The sequence below is a fragment of the Herpailurus yagouaroundi genome, unplaced genomic scaffold, assembly GCF_014898765.1.
Source record: "Herpailurus yagouaroundi ecotype Mexico unplaced genomic scaffold, PumYag 103998, whole genome shotgun sequence".
NCBI lineage: Eukaryota > Metazoa > Chordata > Mammalia > Carnivora > Felidae > Herpailurus > Herpailurus yagouaroundi.
This window is the reverse complement of record NW_024421584.1, coordinates 7,216-28,539: the sequence shown is the minus strand read 5'-3', so window position 1 is coordinate 28,539 and position 21,324 is coordinate 7,216. Positions and strand designations below refer to the sequence as shown.

The following is a 21,324-nucleotide window of genomic DNA, read 5'->3' as shown; positions in this document are numbered from 1 at the left end:
TTGCCAAATTTTGAAATAGTCAATTGTCCCTTGAAGACAGTATGGGGGTTTATTTATAATTTACCCTTAAACTGAAGGTATAGCCCTTTGGAATCTTAGAATTCTGGTAGGAGGAGAATCTGTTATTGGACTTCCCACCTTGGAGTAGCCTTGGGCTTTGTTCTCTGTTCCCACCCTCCAAAATGCTGTGAAAATCAAAGTCTGCACTCACCTATCTTGACAGATGCTCTCAGGGTAACAGTGTACCACTTACCTTTCTGGGTTCCTGCCTTCACTCAATGCCTAACAGGAGGTTTTCTTACTTTCTTGTTTGATGTCTTAAAGATGATTAAAAAATTATATTTTGGGGCACCTGGGTGGCTCAGTCGGTTAAGTGACTGATTCTTGATTTTGGATCAGGTCATGATCTCATGGTCATGAGATTGAGCCCTGTGTTGGGTTCTGTGCTGACACTGCGGAGCCTGCATGGGATTCTCTCTCTCCCTCTCTCTCTCTCTGCTCCTCTCCTGCTTGCACTCTATCTCTAAAAATAAATAAGTAAACATTTTAAAAAATTATATTTTGTCCAGAAGTTTGTTATTTCCAGCAGTCCAGACACCTGTCCTGTCATATTCTTGAAAATGGAAATATCACTTAAAAAAAATTTTTTTTTGTTAATGTTTATTTATTTTTGAGAGAAAGAGACAGAGTGCAAGAGAGAGAGGGGCAGGGAGAGAGAGGGAGTCACAGAATCTGAAGAAGGCTCCCAGGATATGAGCTGTCAGTACAGAGCCTGACCTGGAGCTCAAACCCACAAACCTTGAGATCATGACCTGAGCCAAAGTCAGATCCTAAACTGACTGAGCCATCCAGGTGCCCCATATATCACTTTTCTAAGTCTCAATTTACTTATCTGAAAAATGAGGATGATAGTAGTATCTACCTCATATATTTGAGTAATAAATGAGATTATCAGTATAAAGTTCTTAACACTGTGTCTGGCACCTCAATTAATGTTTACTTCTTCCTTTTTTTTTTTTTTGTAAATGGTATTCTCAGAGTCTGAACATGAATGCTTTATCTTGCTGTATTTTTATAGGTATATGAGGCACTAATGCCAGTGATGAAGATGTGAAGCACCTGAGGTCTCGTTAAGTTGTATATTTATTAAGAAATATAGTTCATTTGAAAAGTTTGTTTCAAATGAAAACCAAGAGATTACACAACATTCGTAGCCTAGATCTTAACTGAGAAAAGGAGATTTATTGCAGTGAAATCCTTAATGTGTACATTTCTTGAGACAATAGAGTTTCAAAATATCCCCTCTCCCCCTTAATCAAATAGAACTCTAAACGTATATAACATGGATGCTTCTCTTACAGCAAACTAGGGTATGTTCAATTTTTTTTTTTTTACCAATTTTTTATTGCCACAGAAATGTGAATTGCATGAGTAGGTCCTTTTAAAGTGCACAGATATGTTCATTCTAAGAAATTGCTCTTCTCTTTAAAAAAAAATTTCCCCCACTGCCAGGTGGCTCTTGCACAGAATTAGCTCTCTCTCTGGTGGTTGCCCTGACCCTTGGGCTGTCTCAGGGACATTCCTTTAGTAGGTGTATTGTGATGTTCTTCACAGCCAGCATGGTCTCTGTACAGGTCGGTTTGATGAGCATCTCTGGGAGTAAAAATCCAAAATGTCCAGTGTCACGAAGTTCAAAAGCAAATGTGTAGGGTATTCCATTTTTGTAGGCCCAATCCATTGAGCTACCAGAGCTCACATCTAAAAATAAAAAAAAAAAAAAAAAAAAAGAAGAGCCTCACTAAAGAGTCTGCATAACTTTCAAAGTTTATATATAATACTTGCTTACTAAGCTATCCTAAATCCTCACAATTAAATACTGTTTCAACAAGAATGATTTAACAGTGGTTCCTTGGCAGTGGGCTCATGGAACTAAAAATCCTACCGGCCATCATCTTTGAGGATCTAGTGTAAGTAGTAATGCTTTTCTAGTGTGATGATCTCAAGATTTCTCAGCCTCAATTCCAATAACATTTATCTCCACCCACACTTCAGCCCCCACCTCTCCCCCTCTACAAACTAATCTCTGGCTCAGTTTCTTTGCATTCACTCCTTGAGAGGAAGCTGGAGAAAGTCTTTGCTGTAAAATCACTCTAGTCACTGACAGCCTGTTCCTGGCTCCCTGGAGCCAGCTGCTCCAGGCTCCTTTTTCTAGACCTTCACTTAATGAACTTTTCTCACGCTCTTATGGTCCTGCCCTTCACTTTACCATTGTCCCCAGGTCCACACAAGGTAATCAGCCCACCACCTCCTCTACTGACGCCACAGCCCTCTGGCTTTCTTCCTTCCAGCTCAGAGAAGGAGAGGATGCTTGTTTTTTACAGGTGTCATCTTTTGATTCTATTCATCATGGTCTTCTCTGGTCTCTGGTCTTCTCTGGGACCTCGTTTCATTAATTAAACCACCCTCTCTTGCATCTGCATTGACCACAATATTCAAGCACTGATTTCCTATAGCACTTCCTTCTTATGCTATATACCATCCTCCTTGTCTTGGTCCTTTTGCTTTAGAATGCAAAGAGACTCTATATATGTTGCCTCTGTATCCTCAGCCACTTTCAATCTGGTTATTGCCTCTACTTGTCCATGAAACCTTAGTTCTTGAAGGTCACCAATGACAGCAGGCCTAATCTCCTTTCTTGTTATTGTTGTTGTTGGTGGTGGTGGTTTTTTTTTCCCCCCCTCTCAGATGCCACTTTCAACCTCTCAACAACATTTAGCATAGCTGATAATCCACTGGCAACTCTCTCCTCTCTCTGGCTCTTGTGACCTCACATGCTTGTGAGCTTGTCGGCACAGAGGTGAAAGTGCAGGCATTAGAGGCAGACTAAGGGCTCAGGCTGTATGTATCCCACCACCTACTGTGACTTGTCTGAACCATAATCTCCTCTTTAGAAAAAGATATTATAATACCTGCTGCATGGTGGTGTTGTGGAAATTAAATGAAATAATGTGCTAAGGGACATATGCCCCTATTATTTTGCATCTTGACACCCCAAAGTGCCTAGTATGTCGTTTTTTAGCATAACAGGCTCTCAATAATTGTTTAATAAATTTTTAAGAGAAGAATCTTTATATACTTTTTTCTTGAAATCAATATGATCCAGACTGACCTAACACTATTACTATTAAAAAATTTTTCAGAGCATGTTCATCTGCTCAAATAATACCACTTTTTATGCTGCTTCTGTCAGGACAAGTTAGAGATAGAATATTAAGTTAAGACAATTAAATGACTTTGCTGTTTCTCAGGCTCCTCTTGCTTTGGTTAAGGACAAAAGGTAGGCGGTGGCTTCATTGTCCCTCTGGATTAGAGTACACTGGAACTGCAAACAGTGGTCATAGAAGCCAAAGTCAGAGTCAATATGTGCCAAGAGTTACGTCATGGTGATGTGACAGCCTCATTTCTATGGTAACAGATTGTTCTTGGTAAATATAATACCATGACTGTAACTTCATACCAAGCTTAAAAGGTGAAGTGTAAGATTTTTAAAAATTAATATTAAAAACTAATGTATATTATGGGGGTGATAATTAGGAATATGACTTTTAAAAAAATGCTATCTTTCCTCCTTCAGCATGGCCGTACTGAAAAACAGTTCTAAAGAGGTCAGCATGAGACCAATGATCATAGACTTTGCAAAAAATTCTAATACTTAAGACATTCTCATTATTAGGATAAACTTACATGAGAAGCAATGTTAATTGACAAACCAAGCTTTTCTTCTGAAGGCTCAAGAAAGTGAGTGGTTAGGAATATAATAATGGGTAGGTTAAAGAAATCAAGGAGAAATTTCGTACTTCACTGAAAGCGAGATTGGGTGCCACTCTCTATACATACACATACAACCTGTGTGTGTGTGTGTGTGTGTGTGTGTGTGTGTGTGTGTGTGTGCATATGTAGACATTAAGATGTATATGATTTCATGCTAAATTTTCCAAGTCATATAATTAATGAATTTTAGAGTTTAAAAGACCATGAGAAATAACCTTGTCCAATCCCTCACTTAAAAGTGGTGGAAACTGAGGCCCAGGATTAGTATCTTGGCCAAGAATGTATCACAGTTAGCAGGAGAATTAGGACTAGAATCCATGTCTTCTGATTCTTCAAGTTCTTTCCATATACCCAGTTGTTCTTTATTTCATATAAAGTAAGAAATATTTTAATTACCTTTTAAGGGGAAATTCAGCCTTAGGTGTTATGTAAAAAACAGAATTTCCTAACAAGAATGGTGGAGGAAAGGAATAAAAGGGAAGCTCTTTTAGGGCTGAGATATTACTTCATTACCTTCTCAAGGCCCATTTCCACCCTTATAGTAGTTACAATTGCTTAAGGAGCCCACTTGGGCACTTTCTACTGTCATAAGATCTCAATTCAGCTTTGTAGTCATTACTATATGCTTAGAAAATTCTCTGCTTAGAATTTATTTAAATTGGTACAATGATTTCTGTCATGCAGTGTAAAACTAATCAGATATAAACTCCCTCCATCTTCCTTGGCTAATTTGGTTGTCAAAAATTTCTCTTTAAAGGAGAACACACTTTCTGTTTTTTTTAAAGGGAAGTCATTATACAGGATCTTGGTTCAAGAGATGATTCTAAAACAAAATACACAGGAAACTTACACAATGTGCTGGAGGCAGGTCCATATCTATATTGTACCCCATATACCGACCGAAGTGCATTCACAGCTTTATAAGCTGCAGATTCCTGTGAGGGAAAATGGAAAACTTCTATCACTTTCCATCACTGCATTGAAACCTTTGGAAACACTGGCATGTTGTCTGAGCATTATCAGTCATCAATTTGGAGAGCAAGGTTGGGCACATTAGGTAATAGCTATGTTTAATAATAATATTATTCTTTGGCACGTGCTGCAGTTTACAGCGTGTTTTGGAACACATCATTTGCTTTGACTGATGCTCACAGCAGACCAGTGATCAGTAATATTTCCACTTGACAGACAAGAAAAGAAAGGCTCAGCAAGGCTGGGATTACATGGCAAGGAGCGGTTAAGTACCCATATCTTCTGATGCTGATTTAGTGTTCTGTCGTCTTCACTTTTATTCAGAGGCACTTATTTTTATAAATTACAAAATACTTGATAGGGAAGAACGTCAGTCTTCCTCAAGGCTACATATGCAGTGTTTAGCAATGTGCCTGTGTATAACAGATGCTTAATCAATATTTCTTGCATGAATGTTGAATAAGCATAGCTCTGCAAGAGTATCAAGATAATCTTATTGATCCTTAAGTACATACTTCAGTGGCTATGTACAAGGTATTTAAAGCACATTTGCATCAATTAAGAAACCCTTTAGTTCAGGAAGAGTGACTTCTCTTATGCTATTCATTTATCCCCAGGGGAATGGGAATACAATTTCAGAATGCTCCATGACTTCTAAGGTTACATACGCCTCTGACGGAGCTCAGGTACTGCTAAGATGTAGAAATTCTGAGGTGGAACTGTTCCAATCAATGCCAAAAATCGGAAGAATAATCAACACAACAAAACTACTAAAAGGTGAATATTCTAACATGAACTGAAAGGATACGGACTACACTTCAAAACATTTTCAAATGGTATAGCAGCATTAGTTTCAATAAGGAGTCAGAGAAGTATTGTATGACCAGCAAGAGGAAAAGAAGTATGTTGAAACCAGTATACAACTCTCCCGTTTCAATTTGCCTATGAATAATTTAATACATCAGTTGAAGTACTCTGGGCAACATGGTGCCGTGTGTTGGCCTTGGCTGCAGCTTGCTGTCCTCATTCACCTCAGGGATGAATAAAGCAGCCTCTGCAGCAAATGCCACTTGTTGTGGATATTAAGGGGCCAGGCTCCAGAACCTGGCAGACAATTTATTATTGATCTCACTGATGATGAATTTCTCCTCTCAGGAGCCAACAGAGAAGGAATGTAAACACCCTAATACCAAAAACCTTTATGGAGAATGTTCTAAGATTTTAACATCTTCTCCAATGGTTTTAGCAATATTCCATGGCAAGGGCAGATATTTCTACATTTAGAAGATTATTGCATTCTGCTGGTGGGGAGAGTTTTGTTCCTCATTATTCCAGAGGACTAAATTCCCACCCCGAAATCTACTAAGAAAAAAAAAAACACAACCTCTTGGCCTCTTTGCAAAAAAACCATAGGCATAGCTTTAGCCTTTTGAGCTCCCTGCACTTCTGCCACTCAGGTGCAGGTGCATGTTGGTGAGAGGTTTAGATAGGATCATTCCACAAAAAATGAAAACTTCATAACATTTTCCAAGAATTATTTTCCAGGGTTGTGTAGCTAGACACCTATTTGAAAGAGTTTAAGCAATTCCTCCTTTCTTTATTGTTTCCTCTTTCCACTTGTCCCAGGCCTCACTTATTAAAAAAATTTTTTTTTAAATGTTTTCATTTATTTTTGAGAGAAAGAGAGAGACAGAACGTGAGCAGGGGAGGGGCAGAGAGAGACACACACACATGAGTCTGAAGCAGGCTCCAGGCTCTGAGCTGTTAGCACAGAGCCCAACATGGGGCTCGAGCTCATGAACCGCGAGATCATGACCTGAGCCGAAGTTGGAGGCTTAACTGACGGAGTCACCCAGGCGCCTCCAGGTCTCACTTATTGAACCTCAGCTAAATAAGGCTTATTTTTTATTCCTTTTTTTCCCTCTTCTTTTCTTTCTGAGAGAGAATGTGTGAGTGAGTGGGGGAAGGGCAGAGAGAGGGGGAGAGAGAGAATCTCAAGCAAGCTCCATGCTCAGCGGGGCTTGAATTTATGACTCTGAGATTATGACCTGAGCTGAAATCAAAATTCGGATGCTTAACCAACTGAGCCACTCAGGTGTCCCCAATTATTTCCATATTTAAAGCAGCTTAATGAATGACCTAAAAATGTTAGCAGAAACACAGACTCTACCATATTGATGGAAATGTTTTTGAACAATTTATTAGAATTTAATGGTTTCTGGTTAACATTCAGAGACTACCTAGTTTCTGAGAATTTTAATCTTGGCTGTAATGACTTAGCTTATATGTAACCTGGTAACAGGATTTCTCAACAGTGGCACTATTGACAGTCTGGACTAAATAACTCTGTGCTGTGGAGGCTGTCCTATACATTTAGCAGTATCCTTGGCTTCTATCCTCTAGATGCCAATAACATCCTCCAGCCTTGTTGTGACAATCAAAATGTCTTCAACCTTGTTCAATGTCCCGTGGGAGGCAAATTCATTCTTGGTTGTGAATCACTGATCTACTCTTTATACCACAACATCCAACCTAAGACAAAATTAAAATAGGCTTAACTTCTGATAGCAAGCTAAATTCAAAATATGGAGAACATTCTCATGTAATAGATTTAATATATTGCATACTCCACATTATCTGTTGTGAGAACATAAATAGACATTGTGCCCAATTCAGAAAGGGGTGAATATTTGCCTAGAGAAGCTTTGTGTGATACAGGGTGGTTAAGCTGTCAAGTTAACAACAACAACAACGACGACGACAACAAGAAGTCTGTTGACACGGAGTAGCTGAAGAATAGCATTCTTAAATAGAACTACCAGCTTTACAAAATTTCTCAAGAAAGAGAATTTGCTCAGAATTCTTGCTTGGAATGCCAAGAACAAAATTCCTCTTTTGGACAGAATACAAGCCTTCCCTCGGGCCTTCTTCCTCATGTTCCCCATTCCTTCCAGGTCCTGGACACCTAGATCTGGGATTCCTGCAACTCCAACCAACTGGTGAAGGATTTAGAGTTCAAGGTATAGGAAGAAAGGGGGTGCTTGTCTTTTATCAAAGCTTTTAATTCAAGTTTAACATCCACATAGAATAATATAACAATTTTAAGTTTATAGCTCAATGAATGATCACAAATTGCACACATTCATATAACCAGTATCCAGGTCAAAGAATAGAACATCAACAGCAACCCCAAAGCCCTCTCCCCTTTACCTCTTCCTTCTTCCTCACTCCTCACACTATATATTAGTTTGACCTAGTTTTGAATTTTATAGACCTTTAGATGCTATTGGCTCTGAACGAGACTCACTTTACAAAGAATTTTGCCCTACAGTGGATAGCTTGTTGGGTTTCTGAGATGAGGAGAGAAAGAAACTCTGCTTAATCACTGACAAGTATTCTAATGCCTGAAGGGCTGTTCATTCTGAGTGCTAACTTGTCAAATAGATGCCCAGAGACTTAGTACCATTAAGCAAAGAGCGCTTATAAATTAAAACTTGCTTTTAATTAATGAGAGTCAGACCATAATTTATGAACAATTATTTACTCAATAAAATTAATTATAGCCCTGAACATGTGACTGAAGCTGTAATACTAATCAAATCCATCCTGACACTTTCCGTATAACCTGTGGTAAGAATGTAAATCGGTTTGAAATGATTGCATTTGAGAAGCAGCACAGCATGGCAGTCAAAAGCGACAATGTTGGAGCTAGATTTGGGGCTGGATCCTGGCTATGGCTCTTAGTAGGTGTATGTTGTTAGTCTAATTGCTTAATTTCCATAGGTTTCAGTTTCCTCATCTGTAAGACGGGGATAATAATAGTTACCTACCTCATATAATTATGAAAAATGAGTCAATACATAAAGAATGCTTATTAGCATAAACACAATATGTGTTTGCTATATGTCATTACTGCTTAGAACCATGTTAGTGTTAGAAAAGAAGAAAGCTTGACACACACATATACATGGTCAAAACCTTACCACACAGCTGAAATTGGGGATTGTTGCATATTTGTAAGAATAGGGATATAGCAACATCTGAGCATATGCATGAAAGGAGAGGTAAGCCCTAATGTGCTTCCTGTGTTTTCGGAGGAAGGTGGCTACAGCTTTCACTTCCGGCTCAGATTCTGGGAAAGGTCCACAGTAGGTATCATCGCAAGGGTGCATAGAAGCTCCTTCATCTGTAAGACAGAAAAGAAAATGGGGTGAGGGAGTGGAGAGACAAGAAGCAAGAGACACAAATGAGCATCGTTAAACTGATTTTTTTTTCTTTCATTTCTATCAACATATGGTACTATTAAGCAATTCATCTAATTTCTCATTTATAGGAATCAGTTTTGAAAAATCCAGGGTGGTTCAAGCTTCAATGGCCTGAATAGGAAATAAGTACTGATTTTTTAACTGAGCCTGCATAAACTACTCTAAAGGGATGACTTTGTCAGTGAGAGACTTAATTCTTTATGATCCTCCAGAGCAGGTAAGGCTCCTGTTGTTATACCCCACGGCACCCTGCACTTTCCCTCTGTAACACTCGACATACTTGTAATTAGTCTGCAGTATTTACCTGTTTAGCATTCAACCAATATTTATACTGTTCTAGGTGCCTGGTATTCAATAAAAAACAATACAGAAAAAAAACCCCTGCTCTAATAGAAACTACATTCAGTCTGAATTCTTTATTAAACTCTAGGGCTCTGTGAAAGCAGGAACTGTGTGTCTTCAGCTTGCTGGGCACCTGCAACTAGAACAGTAGTATGGCAAATGTTCAACAAATATTTGTTGATAAGTGAATGTCAGATCAAAAGAAAAGGCTAGCCATCTGCACAGGTGTCTGGTAAGATACACACACTGATTAATCAAGAACATGAAGGCAAGACAGAAATAATTCCACAAAACATGCCAAAACAATTTCTATTACATTTTTAGGTAAGCAATATACAAACTGGTTTTGTAAAATGCAAGAGGCTTCTCCAGCTATCTTGGGGGTAAGAATTTAGTTAAGAAATCCTCAACAGGGGCGCCTGGGTGACTCAGTCGGTTAAGCACCTGACTTTGGCTCAAGTCATGATCTCGTTTGTGGGTTTGGGCTCTGCATCAGGCTCTGTGCTGACAGCTCAGAGCCTGGAGACTGCTTCAGATTCTGTGTTTCCCTATCTCTGCCCCTCCCCCACTCATGCTCTGCCTCTCTCTCAAAAATAAATGTAAAAAACCCGAAAAAAATTTAAAAAAATCCTCGAAACTTAAATTTAATAATTTTTGAATTAACAAATATATATCCCATAGGTCTATGATGGGGAGGAAGGAAAATAACATTCACTGTAACAATCACAAAGTAGTAAAGTCCCAAGACGTTTTTACATTTAGAAAGAATTACCTTTTCTACAGTTATTTGCCACTGGCCATGATTAGCCCTCCCAAAAGCCCTAGAAAACTGTCTTTTTCCATAAACAAATGGGAAATGTCTGGTGATTCTGTGAGATAGTCTAATTCTACTCAATATGAAAAGGTAACCAAGTCAAATCAGGATAAATCTTGAGGTGATTAAATCTAGTTTGTGTTACAGGTGAGTTAAGATGGGGAATTTATAGCAATTGTGGTTTTCCTTCTTTGAGTCTAATTCTGGACATGCCTTAGAAGCAAGTGGGATATGGATGGAACTCAGAATATAATATGAACACTATAGCTGATACTCTGAAAGGTACAGGACAAATAAAGGGACATTTGAAGAACACTGATGTAAAGCACTGGAAAGGAGAGATCACAGACTGAGCAACTAATTCCAGAAGGAGCAAAACTAATGATCCAGAGAAGAAGGATTTACAATAATCCTAATAAATATTCTCAAGGGCATATAGAAGGGCATTGGATACATTAATCAGGGACAAGAAGTTAAAAGTACCAATCAGATTGAATAGAAATAGAGAACTTAATTCATGGGTTGAAAGAATACAGTTGATGAGTGAATTAATGAGATGGAATATGTTTTGAAACATTCCCAGAAGGCATCAAAAAAATGAAAGAAAAATTAAAGGAGTATGAAAAATAGAATAACTGTCAACATCTGATTAATAGAGGCCCAAATAGAGAAAGAAATAAAAGCTAAATATTTGAAGAACTGCTAATTGAAAATTTCCTACAATCAAGGAAAGGTTGAATGGAATTATTGTATACAAAACAAGAGAGATAAAGAGGAAATGTGTCAACACTTTGACACACTAGGTTGAAATTTAAGAAAAGAAAACAATTCCAGAGAGAAAGAAACAAGTCATCTATAAGAAAAAGGGATTAGATTCACATTTGACTTTTTAATAGCAACACTAGAGTAATATTTCCAAAGTATATTTATAAACACATATATACTTATTGTTCTTACATTTTTATTTATATATTTAAAATTAATTGTTTAAATTGAAGTATAGTTATACATATGCTATTATATTAGTTTCAGGTATACAACATAGTCAATGGACAATTATATACATTATGAAAAGCTCGCCACAATAAGTGTAGTTACCATGGTCATCATAGTGTTATTACAATATTACTGACTCTATTCCCTATACTGTATGTTCCATTCTATGAAACTTATTTGTTTCATAACTGGAAGTTTGTATCTCTTAATCACCTTCACCTAGTTTGCCCATCCTCCACCCACTCCTTTCTAGCAAGGGCCAGTTCTCTGTATTTATGAGTCTCTTCTGTTTGTTTTGCTTTTTAGATTCCCCATGTAAGTGAAATCATGTTATTTGTCTTTCCCTGTCTGAATTATTTCATTTAGCTAATACCATCGAGGTTCATCCATGTTATTGCAAATGGCAAGATTTCATTTTTTTACTGGATGAGTGCTGGTTCAATGTGTATATATACAACATCTTCTTTATCCATTCATGTATGGATGAACACTTGGGTCTTTTCCATATCTTGGCTATTGTAAATAATGGTGCAATAAACATAGGGGTGTATATATCTTTTTGAATTAGTATTTCCATTTTCTTTGGATAAATATCTAGAAGTGGAATTGCTGGATCATATGGTATTTCTACTTTTAATTTTTGGGGGAATCTCCATACTCTTTTTCCATGGTGGTTACTGTCTTGAATAATGTTCTAGGTGCATTTGAAAAGAATGTGCATTCTGCTCTTTTTGGATGGAATGTTCTGCATGTATCTGTTAAGTCCACCTGGTCTAACGTGTCATTCAAAGTAATTATTTCCTTATTTTCTGGGGTGTTAAACTCTCCTATTATGCTATTACTGTCAAATTTTCCCTTTATGTCTGTTACTTTACATAAAATCAGCTTGCTTCCATGTTGGCTGCATAGATATTTATATTATAAGTGTCATATTATCTTATTGGATTATCATTATGTAACGCTCTTCTTTGTCTCTTGTTACAGTCTTTGTATCAAGGTCTGTTTTGCCTGATTTAAGCATTGCTACGGAGATTTTTTTTTTTTTTTGCTTCCATTTGCATGGTCTTTTTCCATCCCTTAACTTCCAGTTTACATGTATCTTGAGGTCTGAAGTGAATCTCTTAGAGATGGCATATAGATAGGTCTTTTTTTGTTTTTTTATCCATTCAGTTACCTTATGTCCTTTGATCGGATCATTTAGAGCATTTGCACCATTTACACTTAAAGTAATTATTGATAGACATATGATTATCATTTTGTTAATTGCTTTCTGGTTATTTTCATATTCTCTATTTCTTTCTCTTTTTCTCTTCTACTCTTGTGATTAATCACTTTCTTTAGTCTTATGCTCAGAATTTTTTCTCCTTTTTGTGTATCTGTTGCAGGTTTTTGGTTTGTGGTCACCATGAGGTTCATATATAAAACATTCTAAGTATATAGCAGTCTGTATTAAGTTGATGGTTTTGAGTTTGAACACATTTTCAAAGCACTACATTTTTACTCCTCCCCTCCGCTATGTTTTACGTATGTGACATCATATTTTACATCTTTCATTTTTTGAATCCTTTAATTTTTTAAAGGTATAATTGATTTTACTACTTTTGTCTTTTAACCTTCATAACAGCTTTATGTGACTGATTTACCAACTTTACTATATATTTGCTTTTACTAGTAAAGGTTTTTCTTTTAACAATTTTTTTATATCAGTTATGGTCTTTGCTGCTTAAAGTCCTTTCACATTTCTTAGAAGGTCAATTTAATATTGATGAACTCTTTTAATTTTTCTCTGGGAAACTGTCTCTCCCTCAGTTCTCAATGATAACCTTGTTGGATAGAGTATTCTTGGTTGTAGGTATTTTTCCTTTCAGCGCTTTGAATATAGCCTGCCACTCCCTTCTGGCCTGCAAAGTTTCTGCTGAAAAATCAGCTGATAGTTTTACAGGGTTTTCCTTGTATATAAGTAGTTGCTTTTTTATTTCCATCTCAAGATTCTAATTTTTTTTAATTTTTTATTTTTAAAAATTTACATCCAAATTAGTTAGCATATAGTGCAACAATGATTTCAGGAGTAGATTCCTTTGTGTCCCTTACCCATTTAGCCTATCCCCCTCCCACAACCTCTCCAGTAACCCTCAGTTTGTTCTCCATATTTCTGAGTCTCTTCTGTTTTGTCCCCCTGTTTTTGTATTATTTTTGTTTCGCTTCCCTTATGTTCATCTGTTTTGTCTCTTAAAGTCCTCATATGAGTGAAGTCCTATGATTTTTGTCTTTCTCTAATTTCACTTAGCATAACACCCTCTAGTTCCATTCATGTAGTTGCAAATGGCAAGATTTCATTCTTTTTGATTGCCGAGTAATACTCCATTGTTTATATATACCACATCTTCTGTATCCATTCATCCATTGATGAACATTTGGGCTCTTTCCATCCTTTGGCTATTGTTGATAGTGCTGCTATAAACATGGGGGTGCATGTGCCCCTTTGAAACAGCACACCTGTATCCCATGGATAAATGCCTAGTAGTGCAATTGCTGGGTCGTAGGGTAGTTCTACTTTTAGTTTTTTGAGGAACCTCCATACTGTTTTCCAGAGTGGCTGCACCAGCTTGCATTGCCACCAACAATGCAAAAGAGATCCTCTTTCTCCTCATCCTCACCAACATCTGTTGTTGTCTGAGTTGTTAATGTTAGCCATTCTGACAGGTGTGAGGTGGTATCTCATTATGGTTTTGATTTGTATTTCCCTGACGATGAGTGATGTTGAGCATTTTTTCATGTGTCGGGTGGCCATCTGGATGTCTTCTTTGAAGAAGTGTCTATTCATGTCATTTGCCCATTTCTTCACTGGATTATTTGTTTTTTGGGTGTTGAGTTTGAGAAGTTCTTTATCGATTTTGGATACTAACCCTTTATCTGATATGTCATTTGCAAATATCTCTCCCATTCTGTCGGTTGCCTTTTAGTTTTGCTTGTTTGTTTCCTTCACTGTGCAGAAGCTTTTTATTTTGATGAGGTCCCAATAGTTCATTTTTCCTTTTGTTTCCCTTGCCTCCGGAGACATGTTGAGTAAGAAGTTGCTGCGGGCAAGATCAAAGAGGTTTTTGCCTGCTTTCTCCTCGAGGATTTTGATGGCTTCCTGTCTTACATTTAGGTCTTTCATCCACTTTGAGTTTATTTTTGTGTATGGGATAAGAAAGTGGTCCAGGTTCTCAAGATTCTAATTTTAATTTCTGACATTTTAGTTATTAGGGAGCTTGGGACCAACCTGCTTGGGTTCATCTTGTTTGGGGTTCTCTGTGTTTCCTGGAAACAGCTGTTTCCTTCCCCAGGTTAAGGAAATTTTCAGCTATTATTTCTTAAATGAGTTTTCTGTCCCTTTCTGTCTCTCTTATCCTTCTGGGATTCCTATAATGCAAATGTTACAATGCTTGATGTTGTCCTAGAGGTCCCTTAACCCAACCTCACTTTTAAAATTCTTACTTTTTGCTATTCAGCTTGAGTGCTTTCCATGACCCTGTCTTCCAGATTGCTGATGCGTTCTTTTGCATCCTCCTGTCTGCTGTCAATTTTCTCTAGCAGATTTTTCATTTCAGTTATTGTATTCTTCAACCCTGGTTATTTTTTTTTTCTCTTTTCTATCTTTTCACTGAAGTGCTGAGTTCATCGACTCTTAAGTCTGGTGAGCATCTTTATGAACATTACTTTGATCTCTTCATCAAGTAATTTTCTTATCTCCATTTCATTTAGCTTATTCTCTGAAGTTTCTGTTCTTTCAATGGGAGCATGTTCCTCTGTCTCGTTTTGACTTTTGTGTTTATGTCTATGAATTAGGCAAAACAGCTACCTCTCCTAGCCTTGAAGGTGTAGCTTTGTGTAGGAACATTCCCGTGTCACCTGTGTGTGCCTGGCACTTAGGGAAAGGGTTAGCATTGGGCAGGGAGAGATAAAGGGACCCTGGGGGAGGCAGGCTGCGGCTGTAAGTGGGAAGCTGAAAAAGGGGCAGGGTTTGGGGGGAAAAAAAGGATAAAAGTGTTCCAAACCCACCTGGGCTAGATGCCATGAGTGGAGTCTCACAAACTTTGGTAAGTTCCTAATAAAAAGTCAGGGACAAAAATCCTTGTCGGCAACCCACTTGGGACCCCTCTTAGTTTTGAGAGCTTTATACTTTCTCTTGATAAACTCTATCACTTTGCTTACTCTCTGTTGTCTGTGAGATTCATTCTTTGATTCTGTGAGACAAGGACCAGTGTCTCTCCCACCCTCCTGTAACAGCAGGACAGCTTGAGCAGGCTTGGTTTGGGATGTCCTTGGTGGTCCACACTTGGGTGCCCAGGCAGGATGGTGGCAGCTGGTGGGGCATGCTCCAGGGGTGTCCCAAGGCTTTTCACATTGGGTTGCCCCATTGGGCTGGTGGGGCCCTGGGTGCTCTGGGACAGGGCTGTCCCAGTGGGATGGCTCCAGCAGGGGTGGGTGCAGGCCAGAGTACTCTGGGTGGGGTGGGTGGAGCTGGAATGGGTGTGAATATGGGAGCTGCCTCTGGGGGGATGGTTGAAGGTGGTGTAGACTAGGACTTGCTGTGGTGGCAGGCTTCCTAGAGCACCACGATCCTGCTCCCATCTGTATTATCAAGGTGGAAAGGAAATGTCAGCAATGGTGTTAGGCAGCACCTCTGACATCAGAAAGGATTTCAGTAGCTCCCCTATTGTTTGGCTGATGTTCTAGGGTTAGGAGATGAGTTTCCTTCCCTTATGTCTAGTTGCCTTCCAGACTGTTTTTCTGCTGTGCTCCAGTTGGGTGAATCTGCAGGTGGGCCCCTCAGCGATATCCCTCTCTGCTGAAGTTCACAGCACTGGGGCTGGAGTTCCTATCATTACTATGTCTCTATCTCTCCTTTGTTGTGCAGAAGCTGTTTAGTCACCCCTCAGTTTTTCTTCAGGTGAATTACTCTATAGGTAGGCAAGAATTCAGTGTCCAACAGAGGAGGTGAGTTCAGGGTCTCCCTATGCTGCCATCTGAGACCCCTCCCTCCTTATCAAAAAAAAAAAAAAAAAAACTTGCAGAGTGCCTGGGTGGCTCAGTCAGTTAAGTGTCCACCTCTTGGTTTCAGCTCAGATAATGATCCCAGGGTTGTGGGATCGACCCCTGCGTCAGGCTCTGTGCTGACAGAGCAGAGCTTCCTTGGGATTCTCTCCCTCTCTCTCTCTGCCCCTCCCCTGCTCACTCTATCTCAAAATAAATAAATTAATTTAAAAAAAAAACTTGCTGAACAGCTTAGGTGCTTTTTCTAGCCTGTCTTCCAGATGGTTGATTCGTTCTTTTGCATCTAATCTGCTTTGATTCCGTCTTATGTACTTTTCATTTTAGTTATTGTAATCCTCAGCTCTGATTGGTTCTTTTATATATTTTGTCTTTCTTTGTTGAAGTTCATCCACTCTTCTCTCATGTCGTGAGTACCTTTATAACCATAACTTTGATCTCTTTATCACGTAGATTAGTTCTTTTCTGAGATTTTGTCATTCTTTTTTAACGTACTCCTCTGCTTCATTTTGTCTGACTTCCTAAGTTTTTTCTACATATTAGGTATGTTAGCTATGTCTCCTGGTTTTGAAAGTAGTGGCTTTATGTAGAAGGCATCCTATGAGTCCCCATGGGTCTACCCACCAGAACCAAAGCACTCCAGGGTATCTTCTGTGTGGGCTGTATGTGCTCTTCTGTTGTGACTGGGCTACAACCTCTGCCAGTGCACTGGTGGGCAGGGCTTATCCCTGGTGTAACTGGCTGAGAGACCCAACTGTAGCTGCTGTGGGTTTGCTGGTGGGTGGGGTTAGCTCCCTGCATATTGGGCTGAGAGACCTGGCCATAACTGCTGCAGGCATGCTGGTGGAAAGGGCCGGCTCCCTACCACCCCAGGGCAGGAGTCACTTTGAAGGGGTGCTGGCCCTGGCTGGGGCTGTCTGCCTGGTATGGTGGGGGCAATAGTGGGTTTGGGAGGATGCTGGCCCCAACCAAGACTGCCTGTTGAGTGTGGCAGGGCAGAGGCTGCTTTAGAGGGATGCCTCCTGGGGCAGTTGGGTTGGGTGAAGCAGGTCTGCAGGAGAATGCTGTGGCAGGGTGAATGGTACTAGCAAAGTAGATGGAAAATGTCAGAATTGGCTTCTGCTGGTGTCTGGCCATCTAGTCAGAAACTGGAACGCTATTCTTGTGTAGGCAAGCCAGATGTGATCTAGCGCAAATCCATGACTCCTGAATCTCGATCTCAAGCTTCAAACTCAGGTATATAATAACCTTCTGGACATTTCTATCTACTTGTCTCAGAGGCTCTGAAAGCTCAAGATGTCCCTAGATGAAATCATTGTTCTTACCCACCAAATTGATCTTTTGCTATGTTTCTTAACCTGTGTTTCCCCTCATTCATCTAGTGGCCTATGTCAAAACTTAGGTGGAACAATTCTAGAAGTTTTCTTCTCCCTTATCCCTCCCTCCAACTGGAGAACAAATTCTGTTGATTCTATCTGCTCATTTCTCTATGGCCAATTCTGCCAACAAAGTTCAGGCTCTTGTCATTATTCCCCTACGTTATCAGAACAGTTCCTAGCCTTTAGTCTGGCCTACCTTGAATTCAGCCCTCTCAATATCATTGTAATATAAATAAGTCTGATCTTATTTATTCTAAAAACATAAATCTGATTTGCTGCTTAAAAGTCTTCAATGGTGGTCTTCTGGATAGAGTTCTGAAATCTTACTACCACTTAAAGGCAGAGATAGTGTGATCGAAATGTTTGAATTTGGTAGTGGTAGGTATTATAGTTTATCTTGTATGTTTTTCCTGTCTTAAAAAATTGGTGATTTTGTCCTATTGCTGTACGGATAAGTTTGTGATTGATATTTTATCACTGATTATATAATTTCATGTGCTTTTCATGGCTTTATAATAGTTTGCAGGTTACCTAGTTCTCTCCTTCCTTGGAATTCAGGGAGTAATGCTCCTTTCTTCTGACAAAATGCTTATGGGATAAACTCCCTCATGACTTGATTTTGGTCAAAATGCTTAAAATTTCGCTTTCTAATAGTTTCTCTAAAACTTCTGCCTTATAAGGGCACATGTACCCCAATGTTTATAGCAGCGCTTTGAACAATAGCCTAATTATGGAAAGAGCCCAAATGTCCATCAACTGATGAATGGATAAAGAAGATGTGGTTTATATATTCAATGGAATACTACTTGGCAATGAGAAAGAATTAAATCTGGCAATTTGCAGCAACGTGGATGGAACTGAGGGTATTATGCTAAGTGAAATAAGTCAGTCAGAGAAAGACAGATACCATATGTTTTCACTCATATGTGGATCTTGAGAAACTTAACAGAAGACCATGGGGGAGGCGAAGGGGGAAAAAAAGTTACAGAGAGGGAGGGAGGCAAACCATAAGAGACTTTTAAATACTGAGAACAAACTGAGGGTTGATGGGGGGTGAGGGCGAGGGGAAAGTGGGTGATGGGCAATGAGGAGAGCACTTGTTGGGATGAGCATTGGGTGTTGTATGGAAACCAATTTGAAATAAACTATGTTTAAAAAAGTAAAACTTCTGCCTTCACTCCTACTAAAATATTGGTCATTTTCCTGAGGTTCCATATTCCCTTGCCTTTAAGACTGTACATGCTGTTCCCTTCTTTTGAAGCATCATTTTTTTTCCCACAGTCTGATTTTATTTGTCCTCAGTGCTTCAGAATTCAGTTACCACTTCCTGTTGGCATCTTCTCCAATGCCCCTATGCTGGGTCAGTTGCTCCTAACACCCTTCTTTTTCCGCTTTTGTCATAAAATTTAGTATCCAGTGTTAAAACTTATGCTTACCCATTTTCCGACTCAATTGAGCCTTGCACCATGTTTGACCAAGAGTGGATGCATACAAAATAAACTATTTTATTTAATAATTATTATAAATGAGCTAAACTGTATAATATTAAGAAAGGCCATACCTCAATTTAATGCTGTTTGCCCGAGAAGCACATTAGACACTGAAATATTCTATAGCATTTTATGGTTTACTTTATAGATTGGCTTTCTGCCGATGTTATTTACTACAGATTAAGTATTGATTCAGCAGCAGAATGGAATATCACATTCAAAATTCTTTATGCCAATGTTTCTGTGTGAATTTTTGCCTTATTCATCTCTTATACCAACTTAAAAAAAATCTAACCAGAATCCTGAATAGCAAGGCCTTTAAGATAGAAATAAATTAATTCAGGTGGAAAGAAAACCACTAAGACAATCTAATTTTATTTATAGCCTTTTGGGGGCACTATCCAGGCTTTACTAAAATGCAAAGAAACAGCTCACAAATACTATTGAATAGTAAGTCTCTTTGGGGTTTCAAGTAGCTGTGCTGGATACACAATTTGAAAGGTGCTGTCCAGATCTAGCCTCTATTACACAGATTCTGAGCAGAGATATCTGAAGTACTAAAAAAGATCAAGATAGCAGAAAGCTAAAACACCAGGACACAGCATTCAAGGAAACAAGTAAAAACCACCAAAATGATTTAATATCCAGGAAACAAGGATAAAACAGATTTCTAGGGTAAAGGAACAAGAAGCATCATATTCATCCCTCTTTAGGTTTTAGAAGCATGAGAGTCCATAGGTTATTAGTTTTCCTTTAGTTTGCAGGAGCCAATATGTTATTTCTAAAGCTGAGACAAAATGCTCTTTCCCCATCTTTACATGCAGAACAACTGCAGAATATATAACAGATCTCTGCAGTGCAGAATGAAGAGATTCTAGTCTTGTCAAATAAAACAGCACACATCTCTGTTCTGAACGCTTCAGCAATTTAGCTTCCATACCATACATCACCTCTTTAGTTTTTGAGTATTAAGATGCAAAACTCTACAAGGACCTCATAAATCTAGAGGCGAGACAAGATGTGCACCTATGAGGAAATTCGAGGACAAGACAATGTAGGAAATAATACCATCATAAAGTATGTGGTGCAGACTGTGCACAGGAACACAAAGGAGGGAGGGAGAGCAGGGAGGTGTAGGAGCCCTGGGGAGACCGTAATGGCAGAGACTCAATGGGATTCAAGATGGATGGAACTTGAAAAAATACAATTTTACTTAAAAAAAAAAAAAAAAAAGGACAAAAAAGTAAAGGCTTTGTTGCCTCTTTGAACCTTAGTCCTTCTGGCTGATAAAATGAGGTAGAACATAGTCTTAAAAACATTTTTTTAGGGGCGCCTGGGTGGCGCAGTCGGTTAAGCGTCCGACTTCAGCCAGGTCACGATCTCGTGGTCCGGGAGTTCGAGCCCCGCGTTGGGCTCTGGGCTGATGGCTCAGAGCCTGGAGCCTGTTTCCGATTCTGTGTCTCCCTCTCTCTCTGCCCCTCCCCCGTTCATGCTCTGTCTCTCTCTGTCCCAAAAATAAAAATAAACGTTGAAAAAAAAAAATTTTTTTAAATGTTTATATTTTTGAGAGAGAGGGAGCACACGCAAGCCGGGGAGGGGCAGAGAGAGGGAGACAGAGAATCGGAAGCAGGCTCCAGGCTCTGAGCTGTCAGCACAGAGGCCGATGTGGGCCCATGAACCAGGAGATCATGACTGAGCCCGAAGTTGGACGCTTAACCCAATAAGCCACACCCAGGCACCCCTGAGGTGGAAGATAGTCTGTAGAGAGGAAATGGAGAAGGATTGGATACTAGAGGCAACAATGGACTGAACATGATGAGACTGGGCTCCAGTCAGAACTATTCTACTAATGAGCTCAGGGACAGACATGTTACTGGTCTGACAGCATTTGTCCTGGAATAAGGACCCTAAGCCTGGTTCTCATGTGGTGCTATCAGTTGTGGGAGTTGTCTCGCAGTAGCTAGTTACAGGCTATAAAATTAGTGAACTAAAAAACTGGTTTGATGGTGATAAATAACTGTTAATTTATTCGAATATACTCTTGTAATGGGGGACAGAAAAGGTAAATTAGAGTGGGTGTGCTTGGACTTAACCACAGGTGGTGTGCAGTCCCCATCAATTGGGTGTGTGGTAGTAGGAAAAAAAGGCTGGGAACCGTGGAATTAGAAAGATTGCTGAGACTCTTTAGAGCATTGATA

General features: G+C 39.1%; 1 protein-coding gene across 1 annotated transcript; it reads right to left on the bottom strand.

Annotated features, from left to right (window-relative positions):
* Positions 1-1,125: 1,125 nt before the first annotated feature.
* LOC121026450 (carboxypeptidase A6-like) lies at positions 1,126-9,059 on the bottom strand (the record flags this gene model as incomplete). Its single annotated transcript, XM_040469299.1, has 3 exons — positions 1,126-1,758; positions 4,682-4,766; positions 8,787-9,059. Coding segments are annotated over 3 exons (546 nt in total), but the record flags the coding sequence as incomplete, so codon positions are not given.
* Between the last annotated feature and the right edge of the window lie 12,265 nt (positions 9,060-21,324).